A 21,212-nucleotide genomic window follows, 5' to 3' on the forward strand; every position below is an offset into this window, starting at 1 on the left:
CATCTAAGTTCAAGGTCATCTTCACAATTCTATTGTGTCTGTGACTTCAATCAGTAAGGAAAGGGAGACATGTTGTTTTCTTAATTTAAATGAGAAAAAATAAATTAGGTGAAAAATTCTCACAAAAGCTGTCAAGAAAATGCCCAGGTCATATTTCACTGTAAAATAAAACAAAACAAAACAAAATAAATAGTTTTAAATATTTATTTAGGATCATCAAGGTAAGTTGGTCAAGGTTTTATTATCATAGGGCCTATTATTATTATTATTATCAATAATAATAATAATAATAATAATGATATTCTCATTACCATAATGTTAAAATATCTGTAAAGTACTATTTGCTAGATTGCCTGATTTTTTTTATTCGGTTGAATTTAAAAAATAATTTAAAAATATTTTTTAAAAAGTATTGATTTATTGCTATAATCATGGTATTACAGTAATTTTAATCATCATTGAAAAAAAATGAAAATAAAATCCTATATATAGTTTCCTAAACACAGTAAAAAGAATAATGTCAATACGTAGTAAAATGCAAAAGTAAAATGTCAAGATGCATTTCAGTAATTATAAGTAATAACTGGGGGTAAATGTACTTTATTGTCCGAAAAATAGTGATGCAAAGTATCTTAATGCTCGTCTAAATGGATTTTATTTTCCTTTGTTTAAAATAATGGGGGTGAAATATGACTGAGACAGTCCTGTACAAGTAACTTATCCTTAAATACTGTCACTGGGATTCACTCAGACATAAAACAAAATAAAATCAGCTGGCAAAAACATCAGTTTACATGGAAAATGTGGTCAAGGCCTTCACAAGGCACTTGTTTATTCTTGCATTTGTTTATAAACCACTTTTTTTTTTAATCTGGAGGGGGAAATAATTAAAAACTGAGAAGGAGAGTGTTACATGCAATTACCGAATACACTTTGAATAGGCATATCATAATGCACATGTAACCTTAACATCTACTTGTTTTCACCATGTCAGCCTTATTATGAATATGACCGTCCTTCATCTAGGAGTAGGTCTGGCCGACTGCCTGATCCCTCCCACTTATGCGCTCGCGTCGCCACAGGCTTTCGGATAAGGGAGGGAGAGCGGGACAGCGGGAGGGAGGTAGGTGGGGGCAAAAAGAAAAACAAAACGTGACGAGGCACCCGAAACGTCCTGTTATGCAACCGCTGACCTACTAACATACATTTCTAAACAGAAGCAGCTAGCGGCAGGATACTGGAGCGCCTCGCCAACACAACACAAGGAGCCAGGGCAAAAACACACGGGCTGCGGAATCCATGCGGTCTGGACACGGCGTGTAGTGTGTGTGGATCACTTCGCCTTTTTATTCAAGCCACCGAGGCTGATACAAAGAGACTAATTATAGTCGTCGGGCGACTGAAGATATTTTAGATACAAGCACAAAAGCCACAATCGGTATGTTTGCTTAATTGCTTATTGATGCACGCTCACACTAATACAACTGCATTGGGGATGCTTGTGTTTCTGGCGTGATCTTGCGGAATTTTTTTACGCGGTTATGAAATGAGGTGACTGCAATTAATCCAAGAATGATAGCCTATTTGAAATGCAACGGCTTCTGTTCATTCACGGATAAGGGTTTAGTTTATTTTTGTGTGTTTACGCATGCTCATTACAGATTCGGATAATGCTCAATGTGCATGTTCGCAATATTAAGGCGAGGCCAGGAACCCTCGCGACTGATGACAGGACATTTAGCACTTGATGCACGTAAAATATTTTTATGCTTCTATACAAATTAATTTACCATGCACAAAAATGTTCTGTATGCATATCTGACGTAGCCTATGTTGTTTACATTTAGTAGCCTAATGATATAATATTGCGCCATTTGAAGATTAGTCAGTACATTAATAAACATGAAACGGAGTTACAGAAAGTCCAGTCGGGCGTAGCACTTGTTACGATTTTGATTAAAACACTAGCAAACATTATTACATTATATCGCTGGAAATGTCTTGATAAAAGGTTACTGCTTAATGTTTGCCAATGACGTTTTAATTAAAGTTTTCAAAAAGCGTGAAATCCAATTGGATTATGAAGTTAATGCGGCAGCTTGGAAGGAAAAATCCCGGACACACTTCTCGCTGTCACGTGTAACCGTGCTCGGTAAAGGTTGACGCGGGTGTTTACGTTTGAAGGCTCGGACCCGTTAACTCCTTGCTGGTATACAGACGCGAACAAACCGACTGGCAATCAAATGTAACTCTGTTGCATGTAAAATGCAATTGTCTAGCAACATGCAGTGCGTGCTCAAATAGATGCTCGTTTAAGTTATTGATATCCATCAATATTTTATCTTGGTACACAGTGTGCGAATTATTCAGTGGGATTTCTGCCAGTTTGCCTCGCGAAACGCAAATAACTGTGAATGCAGTGAATAAATAATTACAGTACTTATCAGATACTGAATGAAACTAGTAAACGATCGTTATTATTCAGCGCACTTTTAACTTTAGTTACTATTGTATTTAATTTTGTATCCTAATGATGTTGGTCAGATCCCTCAAATTTGCATGCTATTTGTGTATATAATGATTGTCAGTTATCTTTGCATTGTTATTCTCCGGAACTTCCCGGCAGATGGTTGTAAACTGATTTATTGAGCTCATCTTTGATTACGTGTTTATACAGTACAATTCACATGTGTTGTAATCACTGTGTTTTTAAGTTACAGTTGTATGCCCTTATGACACACGGTGTAGTGTGCTAATAATAGTATGTTTCAGATCATAAGATTTTAGATTACAGATTTTAGGTTCAAAAAAAGTGTATTATGTAGTAAGCAAACATGCACTGTAGGATTCCACAGAAAAGTCATACATGCATGCATGATCAGGCTAAAATTTGTGGATGTGAGATTGCTTGTCAACTTGCAGTTTTCTTTTGACTTTATGCAGTCTTTCTGTGTTAAGAGTTACATAACGGTGAGAAATGAGAAGTGGCAAATGGAAAAAATAAAATAAAATGCGGGATCTTTAAGGCATCAGACAAACAGCTTTGTGTGCCAGTGCAGAATGTAGGTCATAAGCCTGAAGAAAACACACCCTCTAGTCTACCAAAAAAGAACAAAGATTCTGCCAGTTTACAACAAAATCTTGCAAATTGGGACCCGTTTCAGCAACAATGCTAAAAAAACAAAGAACACATTAGTAGTGCCAGCTCTTTGAATGTTAAATTGTGGAGATGAATCTTTGTTAATAGATAACAAAAACACTTAAGTGCAATGTCATTATTGGTTTACAGTGTTAATTGTGACTCTTTAAGCAATAAACATTAATTCAGTTGGTGGATTTCTTAAGATTTCTCATAGTGAAAGAGAAAGGGAGGAGGCGCATCGTTATTTTGGCGATGTGGCTAACAGGGAGAGGCTAATTACCGTTTAGTTTTGTAGGGCAAGAGAGCACATGTGACTGGTGAAACACATGGACTTGGTCAAAGCATTTATTTTTTTTCAATAGAGGATGATATGAGTGTGTTTATAAAAAAAAAGAGTTGGCCTGGAACTCCTCCTGCTTGTCCAAGGCCTGCCCTCCTCCTACTGGAGGAGATAAACCCAGGCGTGGAAAAAAAAAAAAAAGAGATCCTAACCCACGGGCCGAATATTACATTCTGCCCCAGGGGCAATTAAATGGCCACAATGAAATCCAACACCCCCGCCTTCACCCATTATTTCCATTACCAAAACGGCTGTAAAGCAACACATGAAACATTTGAGCTGAATTATAGTTTCCAGGCCTCGCCCAAGTTAAGACTATAGTGGGACAGACATGCTATTTCTTCCCCAATGAAAGCTCACATGCACAAATAGGCTATAACCCATATCCTATATATAGGGCAAGTGAAATTGGGCTTTATTGTCTCATAACAATTTTAAGCTTTGCTAATTGCAGGTCAAAGTATTAATTCTTTAATCCATGTGCCACATGATAATCAATAGCAGCATTGAATAAAGACACAGGTGTGTCATGTCAGATTATTTAAGATGGTTTGGCTGTTGGTGTCTCGATGCTTAAGATTTGATAATTAGTTGCATTGTTGCTAATGCTAGGAGAGATAAATGCATTTTTAATGACTCATGGGTGTGGTTGACAGGCTAAATAACTCATCCAACTATTTTTATTAATAGCCTCTTCCCTTTCCTCCATTATAAAAGGAAGAGATTAAATAAAAGAGACACTGTATTTGCATTTATAATAATTTGAATTTTATATTTTGTTTTTTAAAACTGTATTAAGTCGATAATAATGATTGGCATTTGTGAATAATCTGAAATTATTCATTGAGAAAATGGAGTTTGAGTCTGATTGATTCACTCCAACAATCCTGTGTTGAAATCAGTCTGATTCAGCAGATGGTTTGAATGAATCACTAAAAAGAACTAAATCAAGCGATTTGTTCACAAATTCGACAGTAAACCCTAGGATAACTCTGAATACTATGCCAGTATTAATAATACATTTGTTAAAATCAGATAATTGGGAAATTGGTGCTGATCCTTTTTTTGTTTTTTTTTTGTTAGGGTGTCTTGGAAAGCTCCTCTGTTTGTGTAGCTGGCGTTCAACAAATTGACTGCAACTGCTTTTCCCTGCATTCTCTTTTTTTACCCTTCTTCATTCCGTTTATCCTCAATCTATCCCTCACCTGTCTATTCTTAGCAAACACTTTAATTCCCTTGCCCTTTCTGCCTCTATCTCTCTTTCTCGTGATGCCTGTTGCACTCCTGACCTATATTTGAGCACAAGGGAAAAAAGTTTTTTTTTTCCTTGCTAGTGGCCCAGTTTCTAGGTCAGTGGGTCATTCAGGGAGTCTCTTTTAGTTTTGTGCCTCACTGAAATGACCGTTGATTCTCCCTGTTTACCCATTTAAACATTATTTGCATTTCATTAAAATTGTACTTTATTGACTTATTCCATTCATAGCATCCACTAATTAAGGGAGGAAAATGTCAGTTTTGGCCATATTAATTCCTATGCGTTACCAGACTAAAGCAGAAAGTGTTGATTGAAGCCATCAGAAGAGGCTTAAGCTGTCTGTAGTTACGTAATGCTGCCTCAGATGTCTGGGATGAGAAGAACATAACCCATAAAAAGGGCGGCCAGATCATGGGATTACACTGCGTTCATCTGCCTAATTTCTGATGCAGATGTCATACTTAATGCTACAGAGTCATGGCGCTGTTTTAGATACGCAAGTATAGTCTAAGAGACTTAAGAGTCTCTTTTACTGTTGCTCTCATTATAAATAGTGAATGCTTTTACTCTCAGTGTAAACTAAACTTTGTGATAGTTCACTGTATATTTATTCTTGTATTGTCAGAGAACAAATATTAAATATTAGAGATGATCAAAGTAGATTTATGACTTAATATTACTGGGATCCCATCTGTGTCTACCTACTAGCTTTTGGGATTGACTGAAAATATTAACCAGATATTTGATATTATATATTATGCATATCGGATATTATATTCAAATTTGTGTGCAAGTAGAAAAAAAGGAAATCAGGCACCTTTAGCTGAACAACACCATGGCATTGAAATAGGAAGTTGGTGCTCAGTTTAGGTTATGATGGGATCAGAGCAATGTGGAATTGCCCACTGGCTGCGGAGTTAATCATCACTGGCGACTCTGCTTTTCCATTAGTGCTCATTTTTAATGGCTGAAACAGTCACCACCCCTGGATCTGAACTCATGTTGATGGAATGTTCCCCTTCTCCCCTTTTTCCAGATATGCTTGACCTATATTGCAAAGCTCTCAATCAGACTTGCCTTTTGCCTGACCTCGGTTTATCTGCCATTATAGTAATTATTGTTATGAGGTTTTTTTGGCTTCTCCTCATTTTTCATCTAAAGCATGCTTCTTTCGAAAGTTCTCATTGAAAGCCTTAGTGAATAGTCATAAAAAATGAAGCGTTAATGTTTTTGAATTTAGTTCGGGCCCCATTGCATATTTGGGGCATCAGACCGTTTGGACTGTGCAGCCAAAGAGGAGATGTGTTGTAACATTTGATGTTAATGTATCAAAAGCCGAAACCTCTTGCACTGGTTCCCTCAGAGCAGATGATGTAATACAGGATAAGGTTTCAAAATGTTAAAACAAATCATGTGTTCGTTGCTAATGTTTACCATATGTGTAGTCCCGTTTACAGAACAGTCTTGACTGAATTTTGTACAAAGGGTGATGTTACTTGTGTCAGAATGAGGAAACTAATTTTAGATCATTTCTGTTTAGCTGTAGGTCCTCTGACAAAGAAAATGTGCAGCTTGGGTAATCGTTGACAGCGTTCTGAACCTCTTTCCCTTTGCATCATGAGAGTCTAATGTCTAGCCAGAGGCTAAAGGTCAAGGGTCGCAGACAGACAAATCAATAGCAGGGTTAGCAGGTCAGACGGTGGTTGCCGGGCAACAGAAAACATTCTGTGGTTGTCAGGGTTGAGTAGATGAAGCAAGAGGATACGACAAAGACACGGTTGAACATTCCACTTCTAAATCTTCTGATTACCCAGCCATGCAGAGAAGCATGGAGAGTTTCATTAAAAATGAAAAAGCACAATAAATTAAAAGATTTCTTTGAAGTGCCTAAAGGCAAACTGTGAATTGCTTTAGCTTTCGAGGATTAACAAATCTGTCTCTTTTCTCTTTTATGTTTCCAGCCTTTCATCAAACAGCCAGCTGGAGGCTTTGGGAGCAGCAGCACCCCTCCCCAAGAGGCTGACAAGCTAGGGCAGACCGAGTGACCTATATCCTCCAACACGCCCAAGGCACTGGGACACATCTCTGTCGGCTTGATAGAGCCGTTACATAAACGAATAAAAGTGAAAACAAAGAAAAGGGGTCAGAATCCTTTAAACAAATTTGGTCACATTTTCTGTACTTCAGGACTTTATTGCCCCTCTTTCATTCCCCGGTTTGGCTTTGACAGACATTGTGCGCAAGACAGCCGGAAGAGTTTACTCATTGAGGAATTCTACGGGTTTGTTAAAAGCAGGAGACTCATAAAGAGGTGCAACTGTTCTTGCTCTTCTTAGCCGACCTGGACACTTGATCATCTAGGGATATTTGCTTGAGCTTCACATCAGCAAAATCAATGAGGTTCAGTTTTCCAGAAACTAAAATATCTCAAAGTCTTTGCTGATCCAGCTACTTAGTTGAAGATTCTCCAGTCCACTGTTTGTTGGGATATCCTACAGGAATTCCCGTAGCCACCTTTACACCCTTTACCCCATCCGTTTCTTCATTTATTTCCATTACCAGTGGTGAAGCCAAGGTCCCAAACTGGCTCCCATTGAGGAGCAATGGAAAGTTTGAGCTTACAAATCTCAACAAATTCCAGTGCAAGCAAAACCTTAAAGAACACAGAAAGCATTCTGGACTACAGTGATCTTGTCCATTCACCTCAAAGCAACATTCGCCAGAGCCGCCTTCTCAAACCAAAGCCAAACATGAGCTGTCGACGCAAGCGTGAGTTCATCTCAGATGAGAAAAAGGATGCATCCTACTGGGAAAAGCGACGCAAGAACAACGAGGCAGCAAAGCGTTCCCGGGAGAAACGACGCTTTAATGACATGATCCTAGAGAACAGAGTTATGGCGCTGAATGATGAGAATGTACGCCTGAAAACTGAGCTTTTACAGCTTAAGCTCAGATTTGGTCTGATAAGTACAGCCTCCTACATGGAAAAGAGTCAGCAGATTGGTGGAGCAGTCAATGGAACTTCTGGGGGAAACTCTACACCTTCCTCTACCACCAGTCTCTTCTACCCTAATGATTACTCCAGTGTTTCTCAGATGATGATAAACTCTGATTCTTCTGAAACGGAGCAGTCTGTTCGAGGGGATGGGCATGTGAAATTGGCAAAGTACTCCCCGCGAGGTTCCCTCTCTGATATGTCTGATGACTCCTCTCGGGACAGCCCAGAGCCATTGGTGTATGACATCAAGCAGGAAGGGATGGGTCTGGATATGGACATTGTCAATAGCACTACCAGACAGTTCATGTTAAACATTCATTCTAGATTGCCTGCAGTACTTCACCAGCACACTTTTGAAGGTTATTCAGCCAACCAACAGAAGCAACGACGCCACGAGACCACTGCAAGTCCAGTCATCCCACAATCCGCTCAAAGAAGTGTTATCCTATACCGTTCAAGCAGTGCCTCGTATCCTGTGGAAACTCAGGAAATGATTCCTAATGAACAGCAGAACCTCACTCAGCCTACAGAGGGACCAACTGGAAGTCCGAAAAGCTTGGCAGAGGTGTCTAAACGGCTAGAGAGAAAAACTTTGGACTCTCCACCTTATGACTACCCAGATGGGGAAGCAGCCGAAAGGCAAGCTTACATTGCTCAGCGACAGACCCCCAGGGTTGATGCTGCTGCCCCAGATCTTCTAATGAGACCAGAGGAGGGAGATGAAACACAGATGTACCACTGTTCTAATGGCACCTTGGAGAATGACGATCCACCAGTGCTGACCTACGAAGGAAGCTTGAGACACGAAGAGTACTACGAGGCTCACTCAGGAAAGGACACTTCCTCAAGTGACGGGGATCCCCGCAGCTCTGATAAAGAGGGCTCCACCGATGATGAGTCTCCCTCTTCATCTTGCTCCGATACAGGCAGCTACCACCCTCACATATTCGTGACCCAGAGCTCCTTCTCTCTAAGCCAATGCAAAGACGGCCAAGCAGAAATCAAAGGCACTGCCCTACCCCACAAATTGAGACTCAAGCACAGAGCTCAGAGCAACGGCAGAGCATCATCTCAAGACTCGCCAATGACGCCACCTGCTAACTTCCAGCCATTACCTCAGCATCCTTACCTGGCCTTGTCTCAACCTGGCGGTCAGTCGAGTCCAGGGTTTTGCAAGCAGGACACCTCGGCTGGAAGCATTGAATGTGGGAAGAAGGAATCCAGTATGCGTAACAGTCGCAACAAGAGACATGACTGAACGTAAAACTGTGGGACTCACTTGGGTCTTGATATAAAGCCCCAAGAGACTTTTTATAAGCCCATCTTGAGGTCCTACCTTGATCTTGTACCCTTCACCCATTCCCTGTGCAAATGCCAAGGGATAAGAGAAGTGGATATCGTCAGGACTGCTGCATTGTATTTGCATTGTACTATAATGTATATACTTACCTTTTGTTGGTTAGGTTTGTTTGTTTAACCTCCTCTTAAGGTTACAGCAGTACTTTTATAACAGAATGAAATAGGATGACATGCTGTTGATCACATTACCCATAGTTCCCATGCTGCAACAAGATGTCAAAGTGTATATTCAATTCAAAAGCAATATCTACCATATGTGAGGCATGGTAATGGATTCATATTTGTAAATAGACAACTTCAAGTGCCCCTTTTTTAGTTTTTGGCCACACCTTAACAACAGAACATTTGCAGGTGGCTATGCACCACATTTAAACATACCAAACACCAGAAGATTCAGGGAATATTTCCCTTGACCAAAGAAACATGGATTTAAGTTCATACCTCTCTCTGCTCCCTACCTCTATCTGCTTTTCTAACTAGTGCTCCCCATCACTTTTCCCACATTAAACAGCCTAGCTACCACTCCTCCTTGATCAGGCACCTGGTTTGTGTGTATAAAATGTGATGTAAATATTATATATGAATATATTTTAAGAAGAAAACAAAAAGTTTACATGAAAAAAATAGGGAGTTATGTGACTAATGATTTGGTCCTTGTCAAAAATACTGTACAATATCAGTGTTTGTTGTTTGAGATGACACTTAATATAAACGTTTTTTTTTTTTACTTTAACAATTTGCAATTAAATATTTTTTTAGAAACTGTCCTTTTATAGGAAAATTTCAAAATGCCCCAAAGCCTTTACAGATACATTAGCGGGTTGATGTAAGCTTCATGTCATAGATACTAAAATGTGTTCTCATTGCAGTTAGAACTCATTGTCTGGTCTTGAAACACTACTTGGCGTTTAGCGTAAAATGTCTTTTCCCGATAGTTTAAAATTTTAAACCTACCCTAAAAGTACATATCTAGCTTCCCTTTTATGTAGCCTCCATGTTTATAGTTTTTCTTATACACCAACTGATGTAAAAACATTGATTTTCTTCGTAACCCGTTACAGAAAGAACAGAAAAAATATTCTAGACTTAATGCAAAATGACTCTCTCTTCCTCTCTGGTTATGAATGTGAAAGGAATGTTTTGATCTTATTAGCATGGGGTTTACAGGAAAGCTCCACCCTGCTTACATCAGTATAAATGGATGATAACTAGCATAGTGTCCATTTGCCCTTGAGGCCCCTAGTTAAGCGATTCAGCTAACTGATGCTGCAGTTTTTTCAATCTTTAACTGGTTGGCTGGCTCCTCGCTAGTCAGCCGCTACTCTGCATATGTTTCCCTGCTAAAATGAGGTTTAATTAAAGTTGCAGGTTTTCTTGTTTGTTTGTTTTTAACTTTTCAAAGAATGCTTGTAAATTTACTCACAAACCCCCCTTTTGTATTTTTAAAAATAAGTCTACATGTCACGTTAACTTATGGCACTTGTGTATAAATGTAAAATATTTTTACACTGTATTGTGAACTGTTTTGGGGGCCAAGTGTTGTCCTGTTTATCACTAGCTGCATCTTTACTTCCAGTTTACTGTGATTTCGTAATTGCTCACCACAATGTCACCTATCCTCTTTCGTCCTTTCAGTGTGTTTTAAACTGAGTGATGTTTGATGTTTTTATTTTCTTATGGTTTTATCAAAAATGAAAGTGGAAAAAAACAAACAACAAGCAAGGCTTGTTTAGTGTTATTGAGTAGACCGTGGCACTGCTGTTCTGTTGCTCTGTTTTGAAATAGATGCATATTGTAAAAAACACTAATATTCAGTGCTAGGTTTGGGTGCATTTCAAAAATTCAACAAAAAAATAAAAATAAAAGTTGTTGCATTATTCATGCATTCATCTTTTTTTAATACTTCATCCACCTATGTAATTATATACCACAGTTATGTAATTAGATTTCACAACATGCAATTATAGCCTTATCGAATCAAATTTATTGACATCAGATTACATAATTGTGAATCTTTCAGTATGTTTGAAGAAGTTTTGACTGCTGTCTAAAAAGAATTTCACTCAAGCTGAAAGAGATTAGTGAACAAAGGCAAGAATAAACAGCCTATATCGTCTGGTTTAACATTGCGAAATGGCAGAAGTGTTGAATATCTTGGTCTGGCCTATCATGAGATACTGACACACTGACACACATCAGTCTAGCTTTACCGCAGGCTTACTTTACTTACATAACACTGACCTAGTTACTCGGTGTACTGCTTAAACTAGTAACACGCTACGCAGTCGTGTTCAACGAACTGATATGTACACATTACACATTGACAGTCACTCATTATGTGACGTGATATGTGGAACACAATGTGCATATTTGAGAATAGCGCTGCATAAACAAACACAAACTATGTAGTCAAACAGGATACAAATCTGTTTCTTTCTCTTTGTGATTGTATCTACCAGTAGTGAATACAAATTAAACCCTTACTTATATAGTTCCTTCATGGTTCTCATTGTGTAGATATGCATGTACGGAACAGCATGTCCTGCTGATGAGGACATGCACAGGTCAGCAGATCTTTCAGGTGTTTTTAGTTTTAATGCCACACAAGTAGGCCAAAACCAAATCCATGGTGAGTCTAAAGCAGGGGTGGCGAACTCCAGTCCTGGAGAGCCGCAGAGAACCCTGCAGAGTTCAGCTCCAACCCTAATTAAAACTCACCTGCCTGTAGCTTCCTAGTAACCCTTCAGACCTTGATTAGCGTGTTCAGGTGTGTTTGATTAGGGTTGAAGCTAAACTCTGCAGGGCTGCGGCTCTCCAGGACCGACGTTTTGCAACCCTGGTCTAAAGTCTAGACATACCAAGAACAAAATATCCCCACATTTATGCAGATCTCTTCCACTCTCCAATAAGGATGGCCTGATGTCCATGTGAGATCATTTTGGGTCAGTTGGCGTAAATGTCACTGGCCCTTTCACGCCACTGCTGTCCTGCACTTCACAAACTTAAACATTTGGTTTTATGGGATGTGTTGAACAATGCTGCTGCAAATTTCTGCAATTTCAAGTCTTGGATGCATCAGTTAAAAAAATATTATTATTAAATAAAGTATTATTTGATTAATTTAAAAAAAAGCGGGAAAAAAGCCTAAAATATATTGCTACTATGTGTTGAAATTTATTAATGTGTTAAATATGTTTTCAATAACTAAGTTACTTATATTTCATATAAATGAAATCTATCTATATACTGTATATATATATACACATCTATATATCCTATATATGTCTATCTATCTATATATCAACATCCATCCATCCACCAAACAACCATCTTTATTCTTGAGTCCTGCTTAAGTTTAGTTGAATGAAACGAACATACAATGCCTGAAATATCAAATCGAACAGGTCTCATTGACTTGTGTCCTTTGAATCCATTGTGCTTGAATAAAACCAAAGCCCTTGTTCTGATTACATTTCAACAAGGAGGATGCTACACAATCCATACTCTGGTCTCAAGAGACCAAGTCAATCATTTCGGATCCAAAAGCATCCAAAATGTTCTGGTGTTGCTAGAGGAGGAGTACAGAGAGAAGTGCTTGGTACCCACAGTGACGTTCAGTGGTAGTAAAGCTTTTATATAGGGATGAATGAGTGCTGAAGGTGTGAGGGAGTTGTGCTTTATCAATGCTGGCATGAATTCACACTATTTATTTAGAGGGGGTGTACTCATTTATGCTGTGTACTGTATACAGTATATATTGTAATACAGGTTATAAAAATATAATAATTTATATGAAAACCAACCCCCCCCAAATTGTAAACTATTTTCAAAAAACAGGCAAATTATTTGTTTTATAAAAGCCTACATTGCAAAGAATCATGTTGATAAATATTAACAAATATTGTTGATAAATATTAACCCAATTTATTAACCAACGAAAGAAATGCGTGCCACTAAAGTGAGCTGAGTGAAATAGGCCAGTGCAACCAATGCCATTAGCCTCATAACTACATAAATGCTATTAATAATCACCTCTATTTTTGAAGTCAGTGTCATAACATTGTGGGAGCTTTGAAACACCATTGCAATGGCTGCCGCAGTGCTGGTGGAGAGGTGGGGCAGCGGTACAGCTAATGATCCCCAAACAACAGCAGTGGCAACAGTAGCACAGTCCTATGGATTCAGCTTCCCCTTTGTCCCCCTTTTTGTGACTGGAGCGCATAGAGGCTTGCATAAACAGGTCAGTTGAAAAGTAGGTCAGCACTGAAGGGAGGGAGGAATGAGAGAGAGAAGGAGAGAGAGATGGTGATGGACATAGAAGTGAAAGTATTGGGAGAAAAACAGAAAAGAGAGCGCGAGAGGCCTGTCCTGTAGAGGAAAGCTCAGGGAAAACAGGCTTCTCGGGTTACCTGGCTTATTTCGAACTGCCAAGAGCGTTGGGTCAACAGATCAGGCCACTGCTGCATGTGTTTGTGCCATTGCACAAAGGAAATATTTTGCATTTGGATTTTGGCCCATTGCGAGCTTTCCTTCACATGGACAGGTCTGCAGAAACACCATCTGCCCTCTGCAATCACAGTCAATAAAAGGCAACATTAAAATAAAGCAGTAACACTTAGTTAACCACTTTAGTTAACATGAACTAAGAGTGAACATGTTCATATTAATTTCATCATTTACTAATGCATTATTAAAATCAAAAGTTGTGCTTGTTAGCATTAGTTAATGCACTGTGAATTAACATGAACTAACAATCAATGACTGTATTTTCATTAACTTACATTAACAAAGAGTAAATACTGTAATAAATGTACTATTCATGATTCATGTTAGTTAATAAATTAACTAACATTAACTAATGGAACCTTATTGTAAAGTGTTACCAATAAAACTATTTTTAAATCATTAATGCTAGTAGCATACTTAATTTGCACAGAAAGCTTGGTCTGCTGAGTCTGCCATTTTAAAAATCATAAAATAAACACCTTTATGTGCTGTAGATCTAGACTAAACTAATCAGCTGCATTTTTATGCAACTCTACACTGTACTTTGTTTTTTGGAAGTTGTAACAAATTATTGTATAGCTTGATTTACTAGCAAATACTATTAATTCTTTCTACTTCAAAATTTCACTTTAATTCAACATGTTCACTGAAAAAAATTACTTTAAAACAATTTGCACTCAGAAATTGGCGAATTTCACAAATAATTACAAATAAAATGGCAAGAAATGGAACCATTGAATAAAAATTTTTTAAGTAGGAAGACTGAAATAGTATTGTCTTGTAAATGTACTTCAGTAATCTTTATTCATGACTTCAAAAAATATATTTTTTTTTTACAGTGTACTTGCCATTTCTTTATAATAATGTGAAATTCACTAGCATTTTCGTAAGTAAATCCTCAGCCAATTTGTTTTTCAGTGTACACCAAATTGAACAATGCACATAAATGATCATTTGGAATAAGTTAGAATCATTTATTTATATAATCAATCACCTAATAATAATGCAGATTTAAACAGTGTCACTCAAACAGTAGAGCCTTGCTAAAGTCACTGGTTCGATTCCCACGGATAGCAAGAACAGATAAGATGTGCACCTTGTATCCAATGTAAGTCACTCTGGATAAAAGCATCCGCCAAATGCATACATGTAAATGTATATTTATTAAAACGTCAGGCTTAAAAATTTGCATATGGTTAACGGTTATTTATGTGTTTGCACAATGCATGTTAACATAATTCCACTTTCTCCATCTATTTACATATAAATGCTGTTAGTATTTTGACATATATACCATGGTACTGATTAATTGGAAATGATTACCATATTGATGTTAGTACCCATATCCGTTTTTATATTGATGCACATCCATGGTATTTACCTGGCATATCAATGCACTTGTTTATTTAAGTGTATATATATATATATATATATATATATATAAGTATATATGTATATAAGTTTATTGGAGTATATTTTACAAGAAAATATTTTTTTGCTTTAAAATTTCACATTTAATTTAATGTGTTACTTGCCATTTCTTTATAATTATTTGTGACATTTACAAGCAACTTCTGAGTGATTTTTTTTTTTCAGTGCATGTAAATATTCAAAATTAAAATTGTAGTACTCTAGTACTTTTGGTTTTAGGCCAGTATGTTTTTGAATCCCTTCAAAGTAACTAGGACAAAAATGTAGTATGTAACTAGAACAAAAAGCAGAAAACAAAAGTGTTTCAGCTGCTGCAGTGTTTTCTCCACCCACACAGACAAACACACTCATGTCATCATGAACACACACGGCTCACCTGTTTGACTGTTGACCTGATGTTTTTACTCCACCAACCATGACCAAAATCATATTTTACAATCAGTATTACTAACAATTTGCAACCATTAATCATTTATGTTTAATCATTAACGCAGGATATGCGAATGTGCATCACGGAGACCAAGGGGTCAAGATTTGTTCGGTTTTCATGGCCCAGTTTTATCTGTTGACATTTAGAAGCATCTGTGTATTTTGAAGAAATAATATTTTATTTAAATTTGATTTCTATTACAAAACAAAAATATGATAATATACTGGGAAATATAATGCAATATATGAATACATTTCCATTTATTGTATAGTAGTAATTATATTTTTCAATATTCTACAATATATGAATGTACCAAGCGGCTATGGTATATAAAAAATACTATATATAGGCATGTGTATATACAGTATATACAAATACAAATATATTAATATATATCACAATATATATTTTCCTCATAACTGTGTACATATATTACACATATATAACATCTATATATTATGCATTGCATTACTCTATATAAAATTAAATTGCATGCATATTATAGAAGTAGATATATTGTCACATTTTTCAGTATTATTCAATGTATTGTAATATAAACACAACGTATTATCAGTATATATTCAATATAATTTAAATAATTTAATATATTGATCGTTGATATATAAAGGTAATATATTTTCTTTGTCCGGTACTTTCTGCAGAGCTCTTAAAGGATTAAATATATTTTCTCCAATATAAAACATTTGCATGTTATTTTGTTTTATAACAGGGAAAAATATGTATGTTGCAGATGGGTTTATGTCATATTAATTATAGCTTTAGTGAGGTAAAAAAAAAAAAAAAAGAAACTGGTTAAGCTGGTTAAACTGATCCTGTTCTAGATTTGTCATATTAAATACAGACATTTCACTGTCAGTTTCCAAACACAATGCACTTTGAAATAAAAATCTGCCTTTGTCTGGAAACTGGGCTATAAATAACAGTTTCTTCCATTATGGAAGTACTGGTACATTAATAAAAAGAGAATATAAAAAAGAAAGACGGCAATGTGGCTGAGAGAATGAGATTGAGAGAGAGGAGTTTAATATGAGAAAGGAAAGGGTTTTATGTGTTTGGACATAATTCAAAACAAAAACATGGACTATCTCTCTTCCTGCTTGATTTCCTTCCTGAAGCCAAAAACATTCCCCACCTTCTGTTTTTCACCTTCCTGTGTGTCCCTGCTAACCCATAATCATCTGTGATGTGTGAGCCATGTACGCCACTGTGAGTTCGTTTTTGAGTGTAAGGTCATCAGTGCAAAGGTTTAACACTTGAGTCCAAAGTGTTAATAAAAACATTTTTAAAAATATAATTTTTATTTGTTTTTAATTAGTTAAAAACTTGTAATTTAAAGTTGTAGCAAAATTATTTTGAGTGATTGTTTGATTTTTTTTTAATTATTATTGTTAACTTATTTTAAATATTATTGTTAATAATTTGACATTTTTCCCTGATCACCAACTTAGAAATTTCGATTGTGTCACTGTTACAACTACTATGGGTTTCCTCTTTCATGACAATCTTTAATTGCATAATGTAAATGTAAAGCATATTCAGTGTGCATTTAAAAGTTACATTAAGTATACCTCAGCTAATGAATAAAACCCTTGCTGTTTTTCCCATTAAGCACTTTTATAGTTCTAGCTCAGTTTACTTCCTGTAGTAAGTCAGTCAATATGCATACAATGTGAGCAGCTCAGACAGATTGCACAACAAAGTGTTTTCAGTAATGGTGTGTGTGTGGTTGTCTGTGTTTACCCATGCATGCTGTCTCATAAGAGAACAGAGATCAGCTTATCAATGGTCTAACTGGCTCTGTGCCCACGCGAGTCTGCGTTCACCAAATATCACTCCAGCTGTTGTTTTAGTTTTCATTTTCCTATTTGTATCCTGAAATGAGGTCAGATGGTGCATGTGAGGCAGGGGAAGCATGGATGCCGGACGGAGAGCTTAATGACTTGTTTATCCGCGCCTTTATAACCTGACACTCTGTTGTACGAGTCTGACTCACATTCTAGTATTACAATTTTGAATGGCACATGCAGACTGACCCATAAACGGCAGCGTTCTGTGTGAATGAGGAAACACGTTACACAGAACAACAGCTGGTAAAGGAACAAACCTGTCATGATAACTTTCTGAAATATCAACAGGTACTGCACAGCACAGAACGAGTGCTAAAGCAGGACAGAGACAGACAGACAGCTTTCCTTCTTATACATGCATACATATTCGGTTTTAAAATATTCCTAATGCTAAGCTAGCACAAAAATGTTTTCAATTATTTATAATCTAAAATAGTTAAAAAATTATTTAGAATGAAATTAAATATTTAATTATTTATTTAAATAGCCTATTTTAATATTAAAATGTGTATGAATATTTGTTTAGCCCATGTCATGTAAATTTTTGCATACTACTGTGTTTGTGCTGTTTATGGTTATATTAGGAAAATCCATGCTTGATTTTAAAGTCAATAGACAATAGACAATGTACAATTTGTATAATAGACCATTTTGGTCTTGGGAGCTTGATCTGAATTTGGGTCCTGAAGCAAAACTGTTTGCATTTAAATATACCTGAAATACCTTTAAAAAAATTAAATATACCTGAAAAAAATAAAAAATAAATAAATAAATATACCCGAAATCTTTATAAAGAATTATTAGGATAATGAGTGTGTGTGTGTGTATGTATATATATATATGCATGCGTGTGTTAATGTTAATAAATGCTTTAGAAGTATTTTTCATTGTACTCAATGTTACATATTATTATAACATATAAAGTATAATGTACTCAAATGTTAACAATTTATTTATTTTTAAAAACATTTATTTTTTAAAATAAATTTAACAATACATTTTTATTTAATTGTACTTAAGTTATGTTTAAAAAATGCTAATTTTTTATGCAAAATATCTGAGCTTTGTATTTTTCATTAGTTTATTTATTTTTATTTTTATTTATTTTATTATTATTTTTTTGAGCCCATGCACCTGAAGTGTTATGGACCTTTTGATCATTAAACAGGTATTTGGCACTGACATTGTTTTTTTCCAAAGGAAAAAAAACACACCCTGCAAAGGTGTAGCATCTTTAAAGCGGACTCTCTAATATAGTTCAGGAAATAGGAATCATAAACTGTGTAGTTATGAACTTGGTTTATAGACTTCACCAAAAGACAGTGAATGACATTTTACAATATCACAATATTGTTTGTTTACACAAGCACACATGAGCGCAATTCACGGCTTTATAGCTTCCTTATTTTATGCCATGTAAACATCGATGACACTTAAGCTGGTGTCCTGTGAAAAGCCTCATGGGACTGTTTTCGTGTTTTGACCGGAAAGTGTTCGGTGCACGTACCTTCCTGAAGGACCCTTCAGAGTGATATGCAAGCATGCCATTCTATTCAAACCGGCTGTTAGAAAAATGTTCCCACTTATAAAGCCCTGAACAGACTTTGCAAAAGCCGTCTGGATCACGGCTTTTGTATACACAAGTGTTTGTGTGAGCGTGGCGTGTTAAATGTTTTTATATAACATTAGCTACTAGGCCGTTCTGAGGCTGCAGCAGAATGTAGGTCAACTCCTCCCACCTCTCGGAGAACACGGAACCTCATGTGAACTCACTCGTCATGGCAACCAGTCACAGCGCAGCTCAAAAGAAAGAGGCGGGGCCAAAAGAGTAACAGACGTGGGCATTCCGATTCGCTCCGCATCCAGTCTTCTTTTTATTTCGTTCCTCCCATCTCTGCTGGTTTCCCGTGAACTGGAATCTTTTTCTGAGAATCCTAGAGTGCGTCGACGCAACGCAAGGCAGAGCACGTGTCTCGCTTTTCTGAGAAACACAACTAATGTTTGGCGCAGCCAGAACACTTGTTATCTTGTCATCTGGGTTGCTCGGCAGTGTTGACACTGTGATAATTGCCTGTTCTGTTTAAGCATAATAAAAATTAAAAAAAAACACTGTGATAATTGCTTCTCGTACGGCAATATTTATTTCAAGCCAAAATATGTTGACACTGTTGTGACACTAAATAGCCTATTTTTATCCTACTGAAAATATGATTAAATCTTCAAAGGCTAAAATGTATTACAAAATGTACTTTGGATATATCAGGCAAAGGGACTTGCATAACTTGGGTACATTTACACTTATTTGAATGCTGATGAATGTACATTGTGCCTTTTTTTTAAAATAAATAAATAAACATGCAAATTGGAATAAAAATGTTTTTGTTTGTTTTTAAATTAAGACTCTTTTGCATTTATTTAATCAAAAATACAGTACGTGTAACCGTTTTCTATTGTAATATATTGTAAAATGTTATTTATTCCTGTGAATTTTCAGCATAATTACTCCAGTCTTCAGTGTCACATTCAGAAATCATTCTAACATGCTGGTTTGATGCTCAATTATCAATTATTACTGGTGTTCAATTATTAATAATGGTTAATAATGGTTATCATCAATGTTGAAAACAATTTTTGCTGCTTAAAATTCTTTGTGGAGACCACAATACATTTTTATTTTATTTTTTGATGAACAAAGTTCATTGAACAGCATTTATTCGAAATATAATTTTTTGGTAACATTTTAAAATTATTTTTACTGCATCCTTGCTGAATAAAAATATTTTTTTCTTTTTGTTTATACATACTTACCCCCAAACATTTGAAATGTTAGTGTATCACCATTTCCGTAAAAATATAAAAATATAACTGATAATAATAAGAAATGTTTCTTGAGCAGCAAATCAGCTTATCAGAATGATTTCTGAAGGATCATGTGACACTGAAGACTGGAGTAATGATGCTGAAAATTAATACATCTTAATTACATCTTAAAATATATATAAATAGAAAACATTTATTTTAAATTGTAATAATATTTCACAATATCACTGTTTTTACTGTATTTTTATATCAAATAAATGCAGCTTTGGTGAGCATAAGAGACTTCTTTTAATATTTAAAATATATATATATATTTTAAAAATCACTTAAAATTTAAACATTTGAATTATTCCAAACTTGTATATAGCACTAACAGTGAGGGATGAGTCATGCTGAAGTTAGTTTAATACTTAGTTAATAATTCGAATAAACCCCCAACACTAAGCAATAATAATGCTCTTTTATTAAAGAAAAAATAATTGCCGTTTCTTGAAAGAGTGAAGGACAGAAAGAAATGCATGACACAGAAGGAGAGATGGGTGGACGTTTTCCGGTGTTTTGGGTGGAATGTGAACGCTGGCGTTTAGGAGAGGCCCAGCTAGTCACGTGTCTTCATCACATGGCTCTCTCTCTCTCTTCTGAATTGAATTGTGATATTTTAAACATGCAGGAAGCATTAATGTGTGTTGAAACAATTTAGACCACAAAAAAATACACATCACATATGAGCCGTACTGAAATGAAACACCGAAAGGTATGTACAGGAAAACCGCAATTTTTTTCTCTAGCTGAAATGTTCAACCAGCGCAATGTATTACATATACATGCTGGTCAGGTTTGACGACCCTTGTAGGAAAACCTACTGGCAAACACTGCGAGTAATTTGGCCAAATGCAGACCTCTGGGTGGTTTGAGGATTCTGAGCTATGCTCATGTTCACCGCAGACTTGGCGAAAGAGCGTCTCTCTCACGCTCTCTTTCATCACCGCCTGCATTTTGCAGATTTTTTAAGAGTCCAACTCATATCCTGAAGAGATTTGGGGGGGGGGGGGGGGTTAAGAAG

General features: G+C 36.3%; 1 protein-coding gene and 1 pseudogene across 1 annotated transcript; one reads left to right on the forward strand and one right to left on the reverse strand.

The window, feature by feature from the left end:
• Window positions 1-21,212, reverse strand: part of LOC107718586 (uncharacterized) — a 61,655-nt pseudogene that overhangs the window by 26,913 nt on the left and 13,530 nt on the right.
• nfil3-2 (nuclear factor, interleukin 3 regulated, member 2) lies at window positions 1,168-9,710 on the forward strand. Its single transcript, XM_016525738.1, has 2 exons — window positions 1,168-1,438; window positions 6,699-9,710. The coding sequence occupies exon 2, from the start codon at window positions 7,341-7,343 to the stop codon at window positions 8,991-8,993; it is 1,653 nt and encodes a 550-aa protein (XP_016381224.1). The 5' UTR covers window positions 1,168-1,438; window positions 6,699-7,340; the 3' UTR covers window positions 8,994-9,710.

This window comes from Sinocyclocheilus rhinocerous, unplaced genomic scaffold (assembly GCF_001515625.1).
Source record: "Sinocyclocheilus rhinocerous isolate Xijiao unplaced genomic scaffold, SAMN03320098_v1.1 scaffold182, whole genome shotgun sequence".
Classification (NCBI taxonomy): domain Eukaryota; kingdom Metazoa; phylum Chordata; class Actinopteri; order Cypriniformes; family Cyprinidae; genus Sinocyclocheilus; species Sinocyclocheilus rhinocerous.

Bases quoted from the DNA above. Each gene is read 5' to 3' on its own strand.
- nfil3-2 (XM_016525738.1), top strand. From the start codon at position 7,341: ATGGAAAGTTTGAGCTTACAAATCTCAACAAATTCCAGTGCAAGCAAA.